Source organism: Lissotriton helveticus, chromosome 5_1, assembly GCF_964261635.1.
Source record: "Lissotriton helveticus chromosome 5_1, aLisHel1.1, whole genome shotgun sequence".
NCBI lineage: Eukaryota > Metazoa > Chordata > Amphibia > Caudata > Salamandridae > Lissotriton > Lissotriton helveticus.
In genome coordinates, this window is record NC_136065.1 from 434,716,497 (window position 1) to 434,735,662 (window position 19,166).

General features: G+C 45.2%; 1 protein-coding gene across 2 annotated transcripts in view; it reads left to right on the forward strand.

Moving 5' to 3' along the window:
• The window catches only part of CEP104 (centrosomal protein 104), a 577,612-nt gene that overhangs the window by 105,482 nt on the left and 452,964 nt on the right, over positions 1–19,166 (forward strand). For both annotated transcript variants that reach the window (XM_078642632.1, XM_078642633.1), the window contains exon 3: positions 18,738–18,911. In XM_078642632.1, the coding sequence (XP_078498758.1) occupies positions 18,738–18,911 (174 nt within the window). The remainder of the gene's footprint in view (positions 1–18,737; positions 18,912–19,166) is intronic.

A 19,166-nucleotide genomic window follows, 5' to 3' on the forward strand; every position in this document is an offset into this window, starting at 1 on the left:
TCTGCCTGGCTTTGGCGTCAGCCTTAGCCTACCAGAAATAGCCAGTTCTAACATAGCCCATAAAGCATTTTCTTTCAAAGGCAATACCCACTAGCTTTCGTGCAATAGTTCTGCAGATAACCCCATGTCAATGTGCATCAAAATTAAATTAATCGCATCTTCCCATCTCCTTAAAAGGTCCAACTGCCCTGTGCCATACCTCTGCGCCCCGCTGGCTAAAAATGCACCGGATGCCCACATATAGCTTGATGTGGTGTGTGTTGCTTAGGATTCCTCCACCAAATGAAACACCCTCACCCTCCTATTTCCAATAGTTCTTCGGCACTGGCATATTAGTTGTGTATGCTTCCAGGGCAAGCGCACAAAATATGTGCCATTATGAACGAGACAAAGCATCAGCAATTCTGTTTTATATTTCCAGGACCTGCTGTCCTCGGACCATGCGTGTGTCAAACACGAACACCTGCAACAAGCTCAAAACGTTCTCCTCTTTGGCTGTTTAACCATTAACCAATGCTTATAATGTTTGAACGTCCAGGTTTAACGTTACATGGTAATGTCCGTGTGGAAATTAGTATGCAAACGGTATTACTAGGGGAGAAAACCCCCCAAAAAAGAAATTCCCTGTCACTGATACTACCATGCCTCTGGACACGGCTCTGTACTTCACCTGTATGCCAGAACAGACCAAAAACCCTCATAAGAAAACATCTGCACCTGACACTCCTCTTTCACCTGCCGAGTATACATGGTAACACCATTAAAGTCCCTCAGAAAAGCCTCTCACACTTTCAGGTCGGCTTTCTTTCACTCCTGCCTTCAGTCTAAACCTATTGTGAGGTGACCACCAATAATCATAGCAAAACCTATTCAACTACAAACAACACCCTGCCTTAATCACCTAGATAGCAAACTTCTGTTGGCCAAGCAATGCCTGTACTTTCCTCATTTCCAGTTTTTTAACACTAATCATTTCCTCAGACCTGACAATAAGCTTCCCACCATTTCCTTCAGCATGCTAGCCTCCATCTTCATCACATTCGCTCACTGCCCAAAAGTCAACATATATATATGTTCTTCTGTTTTCTAAAGCATCAAGGCATTCCCAAATCCGCCATCAGGTCTTTAAAGCTTCTCAAGTCAGTCTTTCACTTGCCTGGTTACTTCTCCCCTGCTCACCCTCAGCTGTAGCTAACAAGACATGTGTCTAGTCCTGAATGTGAAAGCTCTTTGCAGAAAACTGCTGAACACCTAAAAGTGCACTATATTGAGTATCCCATTGGCAGCTCCCTGTCAAAGAAAACAGAATCATCAGATGCCTACTTGCCAATTCCCAATCTACTTCTTTTGACCCATCCTTCGCTTGCACTTCTCTTTGTAGCAGACTAAGCACCTCTACAAATACTGCTGTATATTTATTTTCCTTTGTGGATAGCATCATACCTGCCACCAATTATTTGGTAACACCCATATAAACCGGTATCTTCTTACCGCTTGAATTCCCTTCACCTTGTTCCTTTTTCCCTTTTATTTTTTCTCCTTTACCTCGCCTTCTACCAAGGCCGCCTTAGTTCTGTCCCCATTGCTAGACTTTTCCTGCCCAAGTCTCCTTTAACCCTCAGTGCCTTTAACAGCCCTAACACTCGCCTCCATAGGCCATTCACCTGTGATATCTTCACTACATGCTTCAACTACCTGCACATTCTTAAGCATCTTTTCTGTGCTCTACCCAACTTCCCTGCAGTCTACCACTCCTTCTCATCTGGGCATAAATGGGAAGACTGTTTGTTCTGTATGCTTTACCTTTGCTGCTCTTTTCTTTAGCAATTCAGTAGTCGCTCATTTCCCGTAGCTCTGTAAAACATCAACTCTTCTCTCCCAGTTAGTTTATCTGCGTGCCCAAAAAAGTGTGTTCCCACCATCATCCTTTCTCCCACTTCTCCAACTGTGTATACTCTATCAATTGGTTCCTGCACTAACATAGGAGGAGGAGCGTGTTGGAGGAGCAAGGAGAGAGAAGGCCACAAGGAGGTCACACATACAGGAGGCTCTGGAGGGGCAGGCCGGGATGGGAGCTTGAAGTCGTCTGGGTCCCTGAAGCCACGAAGTCCAGCGGGAAAGTCACTTGAACACCTTGGAACCCTTTCTGGACCAGACTGCAGCTAAACAGCAGACGCAGAGGGTGCAGCAGGTTGTGACTGCATTCAATACCGGGTTGTGCTGCTGTGGTATCCGCCCTATAGCAGTAGTACCCAGCAATGACTGTGTACTACGATGTGTTATTGTGGTACTCGTCCTACCTGACTGCAGAGTGAGATGGCTTTTGGCGGTGATTGTTGGCGGCTGCTGGGTCAAGGCAATTCTGCATCCTGCCCCTCCTAGCGGTTGAAAACTAGGTGCCAGTGGCTTCCTACAGTGAGCAGAGGCGGCCGGTGTTAGGTCGGTGTGACTTGTTCCTGTTGTGGAGCTTGCTGGTTGTTGACTACCCTGGTATTTGGTCTCCTTTCTGCTACAATTTGGTCCAGAATCTTACTTCTAATGATTTTATTTTTCTTGATTCTCGATTAACTTTTTTTTAAAAAATCAGCATAATTCTCATCATTGAGGGAACTTGGCTCACTGTGACGAACCCGGTACCTTTAATTTGACTTCTGGGAATGTGGTGCTACCAAGCTTCTCACTATGCTCATTGTGCCATTAGAGGACTCTTGGTGGATTATACTAATGGATATGTCTGTGTTCTGAAGAACTGCAGAACATAACGATTGTCTATCAAACTTCCAGCATTGAGCATTTTGTATCATCAATGCCTTCAACTACTTCACAAGAAGCTTCGCAGATTATTTCCTCTCCTAAGAAAAGAACTATAGCGTATTTATTGTCTTCTTTTAGGACAGGAATTTAAAGAAATCTGTTTTAGACCCTTCTCAGTTCATTTTGAAACAGTCACTGGAAGGAGAAAATACTTTGATTCTTAATTTGAAGACCTCCTTTCCTCAAAGGGTGGTAATGGGAGGAAAAGGCATTTTGGATGGTTAATTGTTTAAACTGCCTCTTTTAACTGTAAGTTGAATAAATTATCTAGGGCATGGATATTCTAGTACCGCTTTTCAAGGATACAAGTGTAAATTATTGTGAACTTTCTGAACTCATGCAGAATCAATTAAGAAATTATGCTTTTGAAAAGTCTGAAATATGTTTAGAAGAATCACTTTCCTCTAATTAACTTTTAATGAAATACACCTCTGTTTTGGAGCAGGGGGTTCTTTTTCCCTCATCCTAATGATCATCATAGTCTTGAGTCTTCCATTCCAGCCCATTGTTGCCCTATACACTGCATTCCTACACACTACTGACCCCCCTGTCTCATGGAGCGATTCTCCTCTTTAGGTCGTCTTCGAGACCTGCTGTATTCAGGATATATCTGCATAGAGCTCTGTCCACTTTCTACCCATCTTTTTAGTTGGCTCCTATCTGTATCCTTCGTAAATGGTGGCTTTTCATTGGTCAATGGGCTTAGTAGTCCCTCCTTAGTACCGCCTTGTCTCTTATTGTAACCTCCCATGAGGACCTCCCCTGTTACATGTGTTGTTACTCCCTAGGTTTTAATTAAGCTTTACAGCCTCATAGCACTATTTTCTTAAAGGGTTTGAGGCAGGACACGCGCTTAGTTCAAAGCAAGGCTGTCACTGGTTTCTTTACTCAGTAGCACAGCTCGCATTTAATTGAGACCTTCCATAAATTTCCCTACATCAGCTCCACACAGAGTACAACCTAATCCGGATTTAATATAATAATTATGTCACATTTCAAAGCTACTAATTGTATATATGGACATAGCTATGTAAATGTACTTGTGGTACTGTCTTCCATTCAATGCATTATGGGTAGGGTGGATTTACCATATCTTCTGCAGGGTGCAGTACTATATGTACTGCACCCTGCAACATGGCTAGGTAAACAATATTGGCTTTTATAATGCCAATAGCTCCAACTTTGCAGGGTGCAATACTATATGGGGCCAGAAGAGGTCCCATGGAACCTCTTTTGGTCACAAATGGTACTGCACCCTGCAACACGGCTAGGTAAAAGAAACATTGGCATTTGGAATGCCAATAACTCCGACTTTGCTGGGTGCATTACCATAGATGGCCAAAAGAGTTCCCATGGGACCTCTTTTGGCCACATATGGTACTGCAGCCTGCAACATGGCTTGGTAAAAAAAGAAAAGTGGCATTTATAATGCTATTAACTCTAACTCCAACTAATGCGAGACAGATTGTATTTTATATGCATTAGATCTCGCATTTGTGTAAGTTAGAGCTGTAGGTGTTGAAAATGACAATGTTTTTTAACTTTTTATACCATTTGCAATAATACAATGTAAATACAATAATTCCACCGCAAATAAAAAAACAACAGTAAAAAACAGTTATGTTCAACGCCAGCAACTCTAACTTTAACAAATGTGATACCTATTGCATTGCAAATGCTTGGTTTGGTGTCTGATATCTGACAGGGTGTACTGGCCACACCCTCCCTTCAAGGCAAGCAACTGGACAAAAAATGCCACCAGTGGTTGGACACCAACTCTGACCTAGTATGCTAGCACTGTGTGAATCCCCAACCCAAACTACTCTACTGCAACCAAGAAGGTTTGCCTTACTGGAACCCCCTAAGGCTATACTAGACCCACTAACTATATAAGCATGCCTTTTGCTGCTTCTCATCCCAGATACATTTGTCTAGTCTATGCTGCCCTCCCTTCTCATAAATATGAGGACACCAGCACCATACTACGGTGAATCTGTAAAAAGGCAGGGCCGAATTCGACCAAGAACCCTTCAGTATTTGCCCGGCGTTAGCCGCCTCTCATACCATTCAATATTACCAAACAAAGAGGCAGGCGCTGGAGACTGGAAGGCAGGAAACAGGAGTTTATTCCGACGGAGCAGAACACGTCAAATCAGACAACAGGGTATCTTCTCGAGGTGCTCTAACCGCATCTCTGAGGCCTGGCCTCTTATACATAAGTTTATGGCTTTATTACATTTATGACATCCGTGGTATTGATTTGAAGTACGAAAAAGGCATCTTTGGAATCCCCGGTTCAGGCCCGTTCTCACACATATCTACAGTAGGGGTCCCCACCCAAATCTCAGCATGATGGCTATCGCGCAGCTGGACATTCCGCTGGGAACAGGAATGCGGGCGATCGGTCGGATCTAGGGGTGTGAAGGCATTGATTAATCCCCGCTCCTTTGATGTGAGGCGAGGTCCTACTGTAGGGGGCAATAAACTGCATCTGTTGGGCTAGGTGATGGCCTGGGATCAGGCCGGACAATCGGGCAGGGAGGAAGAAGTTATCAAAGGGCCTGTTCTATGAATGAGATGAAAGAGTGAGGGGGTTCAGCACGGGATGTGGCTCGGAGACAGGGTCGCGCTGGAGGTGCGTTTATGGCCCAAGCAGGAGAGACCGGGGGCTGTCGGGGCGCGGGGGGGATGCTTGCGAGGCCGGGGAGTGAGGGGGAGAGACGCGCAGGCTATGGGCAGTGGGCAGAGAGGCTATGGCACACAAAATGGCTGCCACTTACGTGCATGAAGGGGCCTAAAAAGGGACAAGATGGCGTGGCCACTGTTTCACGATTTTCACTTTACTTTCAACAGTGGCTGTGGTGAACATAAATGAACGCCGCTTATGTATACCTAATTTAGTCATTTTCCACAGTCCCCAGTTTTTATCATAAGTTAGTTCATTTCTGTTCATGTCACAGGTGAGGATGTACAAGCTGACATTAGTTATACAATTCGCTTTGGTAGCCCATATGCATTACGGGTAGATGGAAATAATTCTGCTATCAATGCTGACAGAATCGTACATAACCATATGTAGTCAATGTGATAGGCGAGGAGGCAGTGCATGCAAAATTACATTAGCTGTGTCATACATTAGACCTGGAGATGGGGACATTACTTAGATGATGTAGGGAATTCGTTCGAATACAAACATGATGTCATACAAAAAAATGTTCTGGCAGAATAAGGGCTATTAAGTACATTACTTGAGGTCTGGACTCCGTGGGGATCAAAACTAGACAGCATGTTCATGTGTATGACTGGTGTTCTATAATCGTCATGATACAGAGTTAACGTTTTCTTAGTTATCCATGCACAGTTGAAAGTGAACGATGTAAGGTTTTGAAAGCTCAATTGGGTGATAATCAATACAATGTGGTTGGGAGAGGAATTCGACTTAATACAAGTGACAGTCAAGGGGTGGTAATGTTCAAAAAGGGTTCTTCTTTCCAGTGTCTTATTACAGCGAGCCATCACTGGTAGGCTCTCATTGTTCTTCCTTTTTTTTTTTTTTTTTTTGGTTGGCACTGTTGAGCACCGGCGGTGGAGCTATGCGTCCAGCTCTAATCCAGATTTCGCGTTGTAGGGTGTGGCCATTCTTTGCTCTCGGACCACAGTCCTGTTTGTCTTGTTCCTAACTGATCTAACATAGGTACTTTAGGTGGGGTACCCGCATTCCGTTCTTCTTTCGTGACAAACCCTATTCTATCTTTGTGCTGTGTTTCTTCTTTAAGTCAAGTTAAAAAAAAACTCCATATGGAAAAAAAGGGGGGGGGATGGGGGCGTGCTTTGGGAGGCCGTGGGAAGAGAGGGTGGAGTGGGATCAGATCTGAAATGGACCAAGGAGGGCAGAAATCTCAAGCAAGTGGGCCCATCAATCGGGCTCAATGGGCTGGGACTATCGGCACGAGCTGGTCAACATGCAGGGGCTTCTGGACAGCCCTTCTTTCTTTCATTTTCCATGTTGAGAATGGTGCCTCGTCCCGCATCTCTTTGCTCTGTGGCTCCGCCTTGGTCGAGGTCATAGATGTTCCCCGATCTGCAGCCAGGCTGTGCGTCACGTCCGGCCCCTCTCCTCCGACGACTGCATGTTATCTTTAAATAAGTACAAAAACAAGTCTTAGAGAACTGGCAGGGGAAGACGTTCACACACTTCAATTCCTCTCCCAACCCCAAGTAGTTGGGGAAACGTTTATCGGTCACGATAGGGTGGATGTTTATTAATCCTTACATCGGGGTATGCTATTAACTCATGAATCATTGCTGTGGTGCAGGTTTGCAGGCATTTTTACTATTTTCCATCATCATGTCTGTTTGGTGTTTATTCCTGTTACATTCGCGAACGTGATTTATCTTTAAAAACAAGGTCATCAGCTACACTCTTTAAGGTTTTCTGGGACGGCTGGTACAGAACTGGGACCATTCTGGAAAAACGGGGACGTTTCGGACACTCTACTTTTGTGCAATGGGCGGTGGTAATCTGAATGATGAAGGTGGTGTTACTAAAGCACTAAAAAAAAAGCCCCTGACATATAGCTCCCTTTTAAGGGCCAGATTAGGGGACATCAGTCGTCTTACCTGTCCTTACTTTCTCAGCCAATTAAGTTCCATCATTTTACAGAAAGGAGAGGTAGTAATATGGCAAGATACGATTGTTTTGTTTCTGTCAATTTGTTCAAACACTGTCGTGTTCAAAGCCAATTATACATGTACCGGCGAGGTACAGTGTCGTCATATATTCAAAAGGGAGCAAGGGAGCCCTCAGAGGGAGAGAGCGTCGTGCGAACCAAATAGGCTATTAGTACACGTACAACATAAAGAGAGAGAGAGAGAGGAAAAAACGTGTATAATAATAGGCTATTCAGTGCACACACATAGAACAGTACGGGTCAGTTTTACGTGTAAAAACACAAGCTGAGGGAAAACTAAAATTCCTAGTTTACGTACACACAAATACCAGATAGGGCGCGACAGTACATACATCAAGTACGAAAACCTAAGACAAGACACAGAGCTATTTTGGGCAAAAGGACTTTGTCATGCGTGTTGCGTATTCTCAGTATTCCCTTTAATTCATTTGGGGGTCGAGCTCTTTTTATTCTCCTTCCTTCCTAATAGTAGACAATTTTTGTTGGTAACCTCGTTTCAAAAATACTTACTCCTTTTTAATTGGCCGGACACTAGTCCAGTCGTGCTTATACTCACGGTGGGGTCTTCCAACATCTAGCAAATGATGATGATAATGGTACAATTCCGATTTTTCTATGAGGATGGAAGAAGAAGGGGTAAATCTAAAACATGACAATATCCCTAATTTCTGGGCTGATGGGGATTTTGGATGAACCCCGACCCGGGGTACTCTTAACTTCTCTTATTTAGTCAGCGCATAAATTGCCTCACTGGTGCGCATTATTTTGGGTATACATTTGGGATATCGGTCGGGTTCGTTGTACTGCAATAACCCTTCAAGTTTCTGGTGTAGGCCACTCTCCCATTTACTAGCTCCAGAGAGAGTTGTCTCTAATTAAGGAATGTGCTATACTCTTATTCGTCTTTCACATGCAGGTACCATGTTCGGGCTTAATTTTCCTATCCCATTAACCGTTCGATCAACCCCTCAGTCATACAAAAAGCATTCTTTTGTCAACCCAGACGTGTGCCACACATAAGCATTCATACGGCACAAATCAGGGCCCATGCGCACATTCATACCAAAAAATTTTTCACGCTCCCAGAGATAGCTCCTGTATACAATGTACCATCTCACAGAGCTAGCCTATTTTTTTTCTTTTTGCGTGGAACACGGTGCGTTTTAGGTCTTCTCCATACTTCAGCTGAAATTCCGATATTAACCTGCAGAAAAAGAAAAGAGGGGGAGGGGGGGCAGCGTTCAAAGCACATCAGCGCGCATAAACACAAAAATGTTTTTACCTACCACGTACCTGACTTATCTCTTTGGGATGCAGTACCTTGCATCTCGGCATTGAAGCCCAGAGGAACTGGTAGTGCGGCAAAGACAACCGATGATAGGCTGTTTATTACATAGATCGCCCGAGGGTGGTAGTACAGACCGCATGTAGGAAAGGGTCAAAAGCCAGGGGTATTCAGTATAAGGTAGGGGGGGTGACGAAGTCATGTTTTCATTTGAAGGAAAGAAATGGTCTACAGTGGTATAGGGTTGTTGCTATTCGCAGAGCATGGAAACTATTGGGGGGTGGCAAGTTTCACTGAGGGCTTTTGTGCCTTCAATAGTATGCGTTTTGCCTAACGTTAGACTAGAGGGCATTCCTCTGGTGAGTTTTAGGAGCGTTTAAAAACTCCTCTGATACACGGGGTGGGTAAAACAAGGATTATGATGTTTAGGATTCCGAGGACCAGAATGCGCTTGGGGTTCATCACTAACAATACTTCGGGTCAATGTACTTCTTCGGGGAATTTACAACTGTAGTGTAATTAAAGATTCCTAGTTTTGAAAAAGGCGCGCTTTCGATCCACAAGGGGGCTGTGAGGTAAAAGAGGTCTGGTCTACTGTCCTATTCATAGATATATCTAAATATCAGGATCTTTACCTATTGCTTATGCTGCAGGAATGTAAAATAAGACAGATCTTGACTATTCTTTTCGCATTATTTCTGTGTACTTTGTCCTTTTAATTTCTCATAATCAAAATTGCTTCATTTTACTTGCCCTTTATTTATTTGAGGATAGTAGCCTTTATTCGAAAACCTACCAATCTAAGTGACTGTTATGATGCTAGTTCCATATATTTAAAAAAACCTTTATTTGTGAAGATGTCAGCATTCAAATACGGGCCTCCAACCATATAGGCCGGTCACGGAGCAGACGGTTGCAGGATCAGTGAAGGTTAATTGTATAATTGGAAGTATAACAGGATCAGTTACAATAAAATCGTCCATACGCACACCATGGGCGAGTATCATGAGTAACATTACTTCGAAGCTATAATAATACAATAATCAATAATGAATAAAAACCCACATCAATAGGGTTGTCCGCATGCCCAGTCAGTACCCTTTCCCGCCCGCCGTGTGCACAAAGACCGCATACATATCCCATAACATCAAGGCTAAGCAACCAGAACGTCATAAGGAGAAGTGTGGCTCACTGGTTAGAGGAGGCAGACCCTGAAGCAGAGGTCACACCCGGGACCAGGGTTCAATTCCCGACGCGGCAGGGTCTTGAGCCCAAATATCCACGGACTTGATAATTCTCGTTTGGGTGCCTACTCGAATCACGGGTTCACACTCTGCAGCTCTGGGCATTAGCCTGCTTAATCTCCACTACGGCCCCCCCGCGGCGGGATGCCTGGCTTTCACCTTGGGGAAGCCAGGACGGGTTCCCAAGGCAAGCGCCGAGATGCCTACGGGTAATCGAGCGCTATATAAGAACGCATAATAATAATAATAATAATAATGAGTTGCAAGTCCCGCCTATACTGGCGCCATTTTGGTCGAGGCCGGGCAGGTCCAGAGTATAGTCCAAAATGCCTCCAATAACTAGCGGTCAGACCAGAACCCCTTTCGGCAGTTCAAAAAAATTCCGTTAACGCCAACGGAAAGGACAGGCGGCATGAACCGTGACTTAAAGGTGAGAAAGGCAGAATCTTCCCTACCGGGCCACGCTGAGGTCCCACCGGAACTGATCGAGTTGGTAGTCTACAGTATCTCTTAGTAATTTAGGACAAAAGCTGGCGTTAGCATGAGAGCACCGCCATCTCGTGACAACGTCGTGGCCACTCCGGAGAGCGGGACAGCAGGCGTATCCCTCCGTCGATGCACTGAATCATCCTCCCTCACGGCACCAGATGAGGGTAAGGCGGCGGTCACCCCCACCGGAAGCCCGCGGGAGTCGGGGGCCAACGACTTCCGTAGAATCTCTAGAGCTGAGAGAACGTCTTCAAGAGTGGGGTTCATGCCCGAGCAGGCAAGCATCCGAGTCCCATGGTAGCCCAGAGCCATCTTAGTGGACCAGGCCCAAATCCGGGGAGCCAGCCGCCATCTTGACAGTCCCACAGCAGCTGCCCTTCACCACGGCCACCGGAGCGCCCCCCCCCCCCCGGTCAGCCAGCCGCGGGGGATCCGCAAGTGGAACGCGAATGGCAATCTTGGTGCAGGAGAGGAACCTCCACCTGGAGGGGGAGGGGCCGTCCGCGCCGCCTCTCCGCGGGCGCCCCACGCCATCTCCTGGCGCAGGTATACAAAAATGGCTGGACCAGGCAACAAAGGGGGGAGACATCAGCAAGGCATCCCCCGCACACAACTTGCTGGACACCACCTATGGACGATCCGGGGACGGGCCTCGGCGCGTTGTGTTGCCTCCGGTTTATTCGCACAACGGTCCCTTTTGCTCGGCCTTCATCCTCCACCCCGGGCCGCCACCGATGTCACGTCGCCGGCTGATGACTGCAGGCAAGGCCCCGGTCTCCACGTGCCGGAGGCCTCATTTTCCGGACGAGCGTAGCTGCGGATCTGCTGCACTCCGGAGCCCCCAGGACGGATGGTAGGTATCAGCAGATAAGGTTGTCGTTATTGGGCAGGGTGGGCGGCAGGATAGACACGTTTGGGCAGCGGGGTCGGCGGAGCCGAGCTACCTTGCGGCCATCACGGTGTCGAGCTCGGCTCCTCCCACTAGTTTCATATTTCTCATGAAGGGCTGTTCCTAGTGTTTCTATTTTAGCGGAGTCAAAAAGATCCCATCAGTGGCCTACTGACTTTGCTCGGTTCCTTTTGTTTTTCCTAGCGATTTTTATGTCATAGTTTGTTGGAAAGATACAGCGGCTAATCCGTATTTTATATACATGTCCTTTTTATTAGGGGTGCCCTCCGGTGGAGCCGGATGATCTACCTCTAATAAACGGTCCGGGCTGAACCAACTACTGAACAATGGGGAGAAGATGGGCATGACGGGTTACAATGGGGACAAAAGTCTGTACTACCTATCCTTCACTACTTTGCGAAGACTAGGCAGAATATTTCTATTCTACAGTATTCGCAAATAGGGAATACCCAAAGAGAGAACTAATTCCAAACTATCAATGTTCGGACAAACAATCAATCAATCAAATGAGGAATAAAATAGGCGCGACGGGTTACAACGGGGGCAAAAGCCTGCGCTACCTACCCTTCACTATCTGCAAAGAGAGAGGGAAATTCCTGTTCCTCCCCGTTTGTAGGCAGAGAAGATCCTTTCAAAGAACCAATTTCAAACAGTTAATGCTCGAACAAACAATCAATCAATGGAGAGGGAAGTAGGCGCGACGGGGGCAAAAGCCTGCGCTACCTACCCTTCACTATCTGCAAAGGGAGAATACTCCTATCCTTCCCCGTTTGTAGACAGAGAATCTCTCAGAACCAAACAATCAAATGCGTAATACTAGTATTTTCCAAGACAATCAAACAATCAATTCGCAATTCGCCGTGTTACACGACCTTACCCGGACCGCATGGACAGTTTCTCGTCTTCCGCTTCCAGCGCCTGATCGTCCTCTATTCTCCGTAATTGCTGTGGCACTCCTGATGGTTCCCAGTCAGGACCGTAGATCACTCGAGAGAGGTCTGCTCGGAACCGGTGAAGTTCGGATGATCGGCTGCCAGACGAGGGTCTATCGGGCAGGTGCACTTCCCGATCGTTGCAGTCGTTCACTCTGTCGTTGGGACCTCTCCCACTGGATCCACGTGTCGCTCATGGGCCCCACGTTTGGGACGCCAATTGTAAAAAGGCAGGGCCGAATTCGACCAAGAACCCTTCAGTATTTGCCCGGCGTTAGCCGCCTCTCATACCATTCAATATTACCAAACAAAGAGGCAGGCGCTGGAGACTGGAAGGCAGGAAACAGGAGTTTATTCCGACGGAGCAGAACACGTCAAATCAGACAACAGGGTATCTTCTCGAGGTGCTCTAACCGCATCTCTGAGGCCTGGCCTCTTATACACAAGTTTATGGCTTTATTACATTTATGACATCCGTGGTATTGCTTTGAAGTACGAAAAAGGCATCTTTGGAATCCCCGGTTCAGGCCCGTTCTCACACATATCTACAGTAGGGGTCCCCACACAAATCTCAGCATGATGGCTATCGCGCAGCTGGACATTCCTCTGGGAACAGGAATGCGGGCGATCGGTCGGATCTAGGGGTGTGAAGGCATTGATTAATCCCCGCTCCTTTGATGTGAGGCGAGGTCCTACTGTAGGGGGCAATAAACTGCATCTGTTGGGCTAGGTGATGGCCTGGGATCAGGCCGGACAATCGGGCAGGGAGGAAGAAGTTATCAAAGGGCCTGTTCTATGAATGAGATGAAAGAGTGAGGGGGTTCAGCACGGGATGTGGCTCGGAGACAGGGTCGCGCTGGAGGTGCGTTTATGGCCCAAGCAGGAGAGACCGGGGGCTGTCGGGGCACGGGGGGATGCTTGCGAGGCCGGGGAGTGAGGGGGAGAGACGCGCAGGCTATTGGCGGTGGGCAGAGAGGCTATGGCACACAAAATGGCTGCCACTTACGTGCATGAAGGGGCCTAAAAAGGGACAAGATGGCGTGGCCACTGTTTCACGATTTTCACTTTACTTTCAACAGTGGCTGTGGTGAACATAAATGAACGCCGCTTATGTATACCTAATTTAGTCATTTTCCACAAATCCCCCTCACTATACCACAGCGGTCCATCTTTGTTCGCCTCTGTGTGCCTTAAACCACTCTGGACCATTGTTTCACAACCCTGCAGTCACATTGCTGCAACAATTCCCGCTTCCCTCTGCCGAATAGATACATCGCTGTCCAGTTCCTCCTCAAAAACCAAGTCCCCAACTCATCAACCTCAATCACTCTCCCATAAAATTACCAACCAACAAACTCCACCCTGTGCCCTATGTCCTTTGGATAGTTGCTCTCTGCAACTGACTCTGTCCTCTTCACAACCCAGAACCGGCGACCCTTACCTCTGGCCAGCATCACTGCTCTGTGCTCCTGCCAACTGGTAAGTCTGTTCTGGAGGCACACACAGTCACCTGCTGCATTCTCATCCTGTTGGAATGCCTCAACAGTGTAGGGCAGCCGCTGGCCCGGACATCCCTACCATGGCAGCCCCATGGCCATGTGACCGGCCAGCCCCACTCTCCCTAGACCACTCCACATTTCTTCCATGGGCGCTTCCGTCACCCGATCCAACACTGCCTCTTTCTGCCACAGGTTACCTCGTGTCCCACCACTCTCCCACTGCGTACACACGCCAAACTGGGCAGGCAACCCGTTCCTGCTTCCAGTGGGTGAGCAAGTCCTCACCCAGGCCGAATCCAACTCCTCTGCATCCTAGGCGAAGCTCTTTAACCCCACCACTGCAGCTAATCTACAAATCCCCTTCCACCACGTCATCAGAGCCTGGGTAGATCTTACTGCCACCCTCAGGTACCCAATTTTCAAACCTGCCACTTTTATAAGCAGCTTTCTGAAATCTTCTCAACTCTCAGTTCGCTCCTCTGCTGATGATCTGCATCAGAGAGGGATTCCAGGATACTGGGGGTTGCAAAGGCTTATCAGTTGTAGTTGTCCAACGGACAAAATGGACGTTAAAGCGTTGTCTCAGACAGAAATCCGCAGGCTACGGCGCCTAACGAATGTCGCGCATCCCTGGTTCATTACATAAAAGACTTTTAGAAAAGTCCACGGGAGCACGTTGGGGACAACGCGTCAAGCCCTTTTGAAAAAGGAATGAAAACGGATGACACGTCACAGGGTCACTCATGAGAGGTTGAAGCAACGAACCAGCAAAGTGTCCCCTGGGCCAAGGACGAGAGGGCCCCTTTCACCCCGCACTTCTAGTCAAATGACACGTTTATTGAGATATAGATCTACAATGAAATCCACATTATAAACTGTACGAAATGCATGATTGATAAATATCTAAAGTATTTAAAAAATGTAAACTTTAAAACACATAATTTCATTCACCACCAGGTTGAGTTATGATTGTTGCCCCCCCGGCCCTCAAGAGATTGGGGGGGTGGGGGGGGGACTTTGCAGACTCTGACCAAAAGCATCCTCATGCTGACAAGTGCTTATGTGCTAAGTGTGGGGGGAGGAGGGGGGTGGAATGAGCGGGACTAATCCGTTCTGCAATGGGAGATCACTAACATCTGTTGTCATTTATGTCCTGGCTGGGAGAAGGTGTCAAAAGGGAAGGAACTCCAAATATTCGTCAAACCCCCACCCCCATTTCTAATAAGATACTTTTACATCTACAAAAGGCCTGCATGACCAGAACAGTATGTCTTCCAATCATGTATTTGCAAAACGGTACAAAACTTACCTGCAATGTTTAAATAAGCTTAGACATATTTAAACCTTGCCAGTTTAATAGAGTCATTGTGAAACATTTTGAGTGGGCCCCAATGATTTTTTTTCCTCCGGAGGATAGAGGGAGGGGCTTTAAAAAGTTTGAAAGCCTCTGATCTAGAGTTTGAATAGAGTCTCCGCAGAGATTACACAGTCTGTACCCCGCGGCCATTCCACCCCAAGCTCCACCAACAGACTTTAATGGTAAAAGATTCTTCTGAAACAATAATAGGAATCGGTGGACTCCTTGCTCCAATTTCTTCTATGGTAAATAGGGCTGAGGCTGCGCTCTGGAGCATGTCTTCTCATTCCAGTCCAGTCCCATTAAGTTTCAAGTTTAAGTTTATTGTTTAGTTAATTAAAACCTTAACAATTTTGACTTAAAAGATAAAGCAGATTGCAGCTAGATTTATCCGATAAAACAAATGACTTTCGCTTCATGTTATGCAGTAATTCATTAAGTGAAAATCGAAACAAATACAAAATATATTGTTAAAACAGAGTCCTGAAGCTAACAAAGCTATGACTGCAGACTTCGACTCTAGTTTGTATCTGTGGCATCTTCCATATCCGACTTATAATCATTTCATTTTTCAAATCTTTATTTCGACATTTTTTCAGTCATAAAAGATTGCAGTAAAAACAGTTATGCCACCATAAAATTCTCATTGCATAAAACAGGTATAAAAAGAATAAATTAAAACACATGATGTGTTATCACAAACAGAATCAGAGTATAGAATCGCCCCTTGGTGCCGCTGTAATGAGGGAGCATCTTTTGGACCACATTGCTAGGAGGAACTTAGACAGTGCAAAGACTATGTGTGGGGATGTATCGGTCTTAAACTTATAATCAATGTACAAGGTTCCAATAACTGTAAGGTGAGTGATACTAACTGGTCTTGACACAGTGTAGTCAAACCTTCCGTTCTTAGCTTAGCATTCCTGCACAACTAAAGTGACATTGTGCTTTATAGAAATAGTTAGTTGCTAATGCTTTGCAAAACCTAGTACCACTTTACAATCAGTCAGCCAGTCAAATCACTTTATACGATTCTTATATAAGATCATAAAAGTACAAAAAACAAATGATCCAAAAATAGAAAAAAAAATCCAGCCTTGTACAAAGTGGTGAGAAAACAGTTATAAACATTAATGATTGTGCACAATATTAAAAGGACAAGTAAAAGCATCAATTAAAAAAAAAGTAAAACACCTACTTCATAGGTGATTATTGTGTAATTGCCTTTTGTTCCAGGAAAGGAGTAAAAAAGACCCCATGAAGTAGCAGACCAAGTGATCCGGCAGTGATTCTAAAAAATACATTCCTGGGCGGCATTGAGTGAAATTATGTTTGCGCATAAGTGGCAGGTTAAATCTCTTACGGTGTTCCACATAAAATTTGCAGAAGAAAATAATTTGTAAATTTGATTGTGTGGAAACGGCGTCACATGGAGGGAGATTGTGTATGGAATAGATTCCCGATGTATGGGCCAACATGCAGGGTATAAAGCTCAGACGGAACCGTAATAAGATAAATCTATGGCGTGGGTTTGTCACAGTAAATAAGTATGGGGCTATGCCAACCTGGTCAATCGGACCCTCTAGATAAGATTTTAAAGACATTTTTTGATAGTTGGATTTATATCTCTCAGTTGCCCTTTGTGTAAAGAATCTGGTCATTATCTATTTTTTTGAGATAGTAGAGCAATTTGATGGGTAGGTGAATAAGTGCTCTAAACCAAAGGAAGAGAGGCTATTTTTAATGTATGTAACCAACGGGATCCTAAGACCATATTCAAGAGAGATAGTCTTCTATTGACTTCTGTGTGATATTAACAGAGTCTCTTCTCCAAATAGAATGCCATAGTATAATTGGAGCCAGGTTAATTATGTCATTAATATATGGAACATCTAATTCTACGTGACAAATGAAGTTAGAGCAATTTGCAGGGAGGCCAGCTAGTTTTTCCATAACATTACCTCGATGGTCCAGAGAGCTGAGGAATTAGAAAATCCCCAGTTGCCTGATCCGTAGGTTGCTACTGAGACAGAGTTTGCAGTATAAACATTTTTAACCATATCAAGGGCTTTCGATCCCAGTATTTTTATAAAAGATCTCATGGCAACAATATTTCCATCGATAAACCCTGTGTGGCATTCATGTTGAGCCAATTTAGTTGATTATTGAACGTTACCCCAAGATAAGAAAAGGTATTTATCCGGGCTATTTTCTGACCGGCTATATAAAAATGTGGAACCTTCCTATTTTTACTGCCAGTGATTTAAATAAAGGACTTCGCCTCATTGATTTTTAGATCCAGACTGTTCATGTAACTTACGTAGACCTGTAATAATGTCTGTAGGGCTCAGTCCGTACGGGCAATTAACACCGCATCATCTACGTAAAGAAGAATTGTGGTGCGTACATTCTTAATCTTGGGAACATCCAAGATTGAGTTTGACAGGGGTGTTTCCACCCGATTGGTATAGATTGGAAAAAAGAAATGGGGCGAGTACACAACCCTGTCAAACTTCCCTGTTGATTGGGAACGACCTAGTGCACTCTCCCTGTCTCCTGTAACTGACGCAGGCCGAAGCTGAGGGAAAAAAGCTGACTGATAAAAACAATAACGGCCTCATCAATGCCTATTTCTTGCATTCTCTTCCACAGGTGGTGATGGGCAACGCAGTCAAAAGCTGCAGATAAGTCCATAAATGGCAAGTATAACTTGACTTGCTTGGCTTGAGTATACTTGGCAACTAACACTTCACAATCCATTGTAAAACCTATAAAACCTTATTTAAACCTGAAAACTGTTTGTGGCTCCTATTCTGTGCAGGAGACAAAGAGATTGCAATGTGAGACATACCCTAGTCCCATCACCTGACAGCGTTGAAGATGTGCTTTCAGGGGCTTTATTTTTCTCCAGTTCCCACCCGTACAGCTTCTGCAAAGCCTTTAATAGGAAGAAAGTGGGAGGAAGGCTGCATATTTGTCTCCCTCTTCCACCCCCTCCGCTAATAGCATCCACAGCCCCCAGGTTGTCGTAATAAAGAAGATTTAATATTTACCTGGGGATAGGCCCAGGTTTCCATCGCCGTTCCTACGATCAAATGCGTCTGTCTAGTCACAGCCCTTCGTACATTTCCCATGCTGACTGGATCTGTTTTTGCAACCCTGGTTAACTGCAATGTGTAGTTGATGATCCTACAAAATGCACATTAAAGCTTCCTATCCCTGAGATAAATCTACAGGTAATGAACGGATTTTGGGCTAAATAAAGGCCATCTCTAATTACTTAAATTGGTTGAGCAACCCTACACAATTCTGAAGACTTCACGTGTGAGTAAAGAGAGACAAACGCATAGATGGGTATATATTTTTTAGCACAAACGTCTAAGGAGCCGACATTGTAGACCTTGCCATGACCTGCTTAAAGGGGGTCATATTAGTGGGTGACCGTTCTTTTTAAAAAAAAAAGTATTAGATTGAAAGAAGGAGAAAACCATTGACTTGTATGTTTCCTTATCCCAGGTTCTGTCAGTATACTCAAGAAATCGTCCTGCAGCTGATAGAGAGAAGTCGAATTCGTAAACTACAGCTACTTGCACACCAGTACATGATTTCTTCGAAGATCGAGTTTTACATTGCAGAGAGCTTGCCTGAGTATTTTGCACCATACCAGTCGGAGAGGTTTCGCAGACTTGGGTAAGCAGGGGCAGTTGAGTGGATACTAGCACTTATGTGAGGCAGCGCTTAGCATAAAAAACACTATACTGCAAATGCAAAGCTTTCCTTTTAATGGGGATTGACCTGTGATGGCTTGTACAATATGTTTTCATATCAGAGATTGATCACTAATCTATACTACTCTTTTGCATTGGGAACTCTCATAGATTTGCATTTGATTCCCAGATTGATGAATGGTCTAAATCGAATGGTTTTTGTGGATTGAGTCTCTAG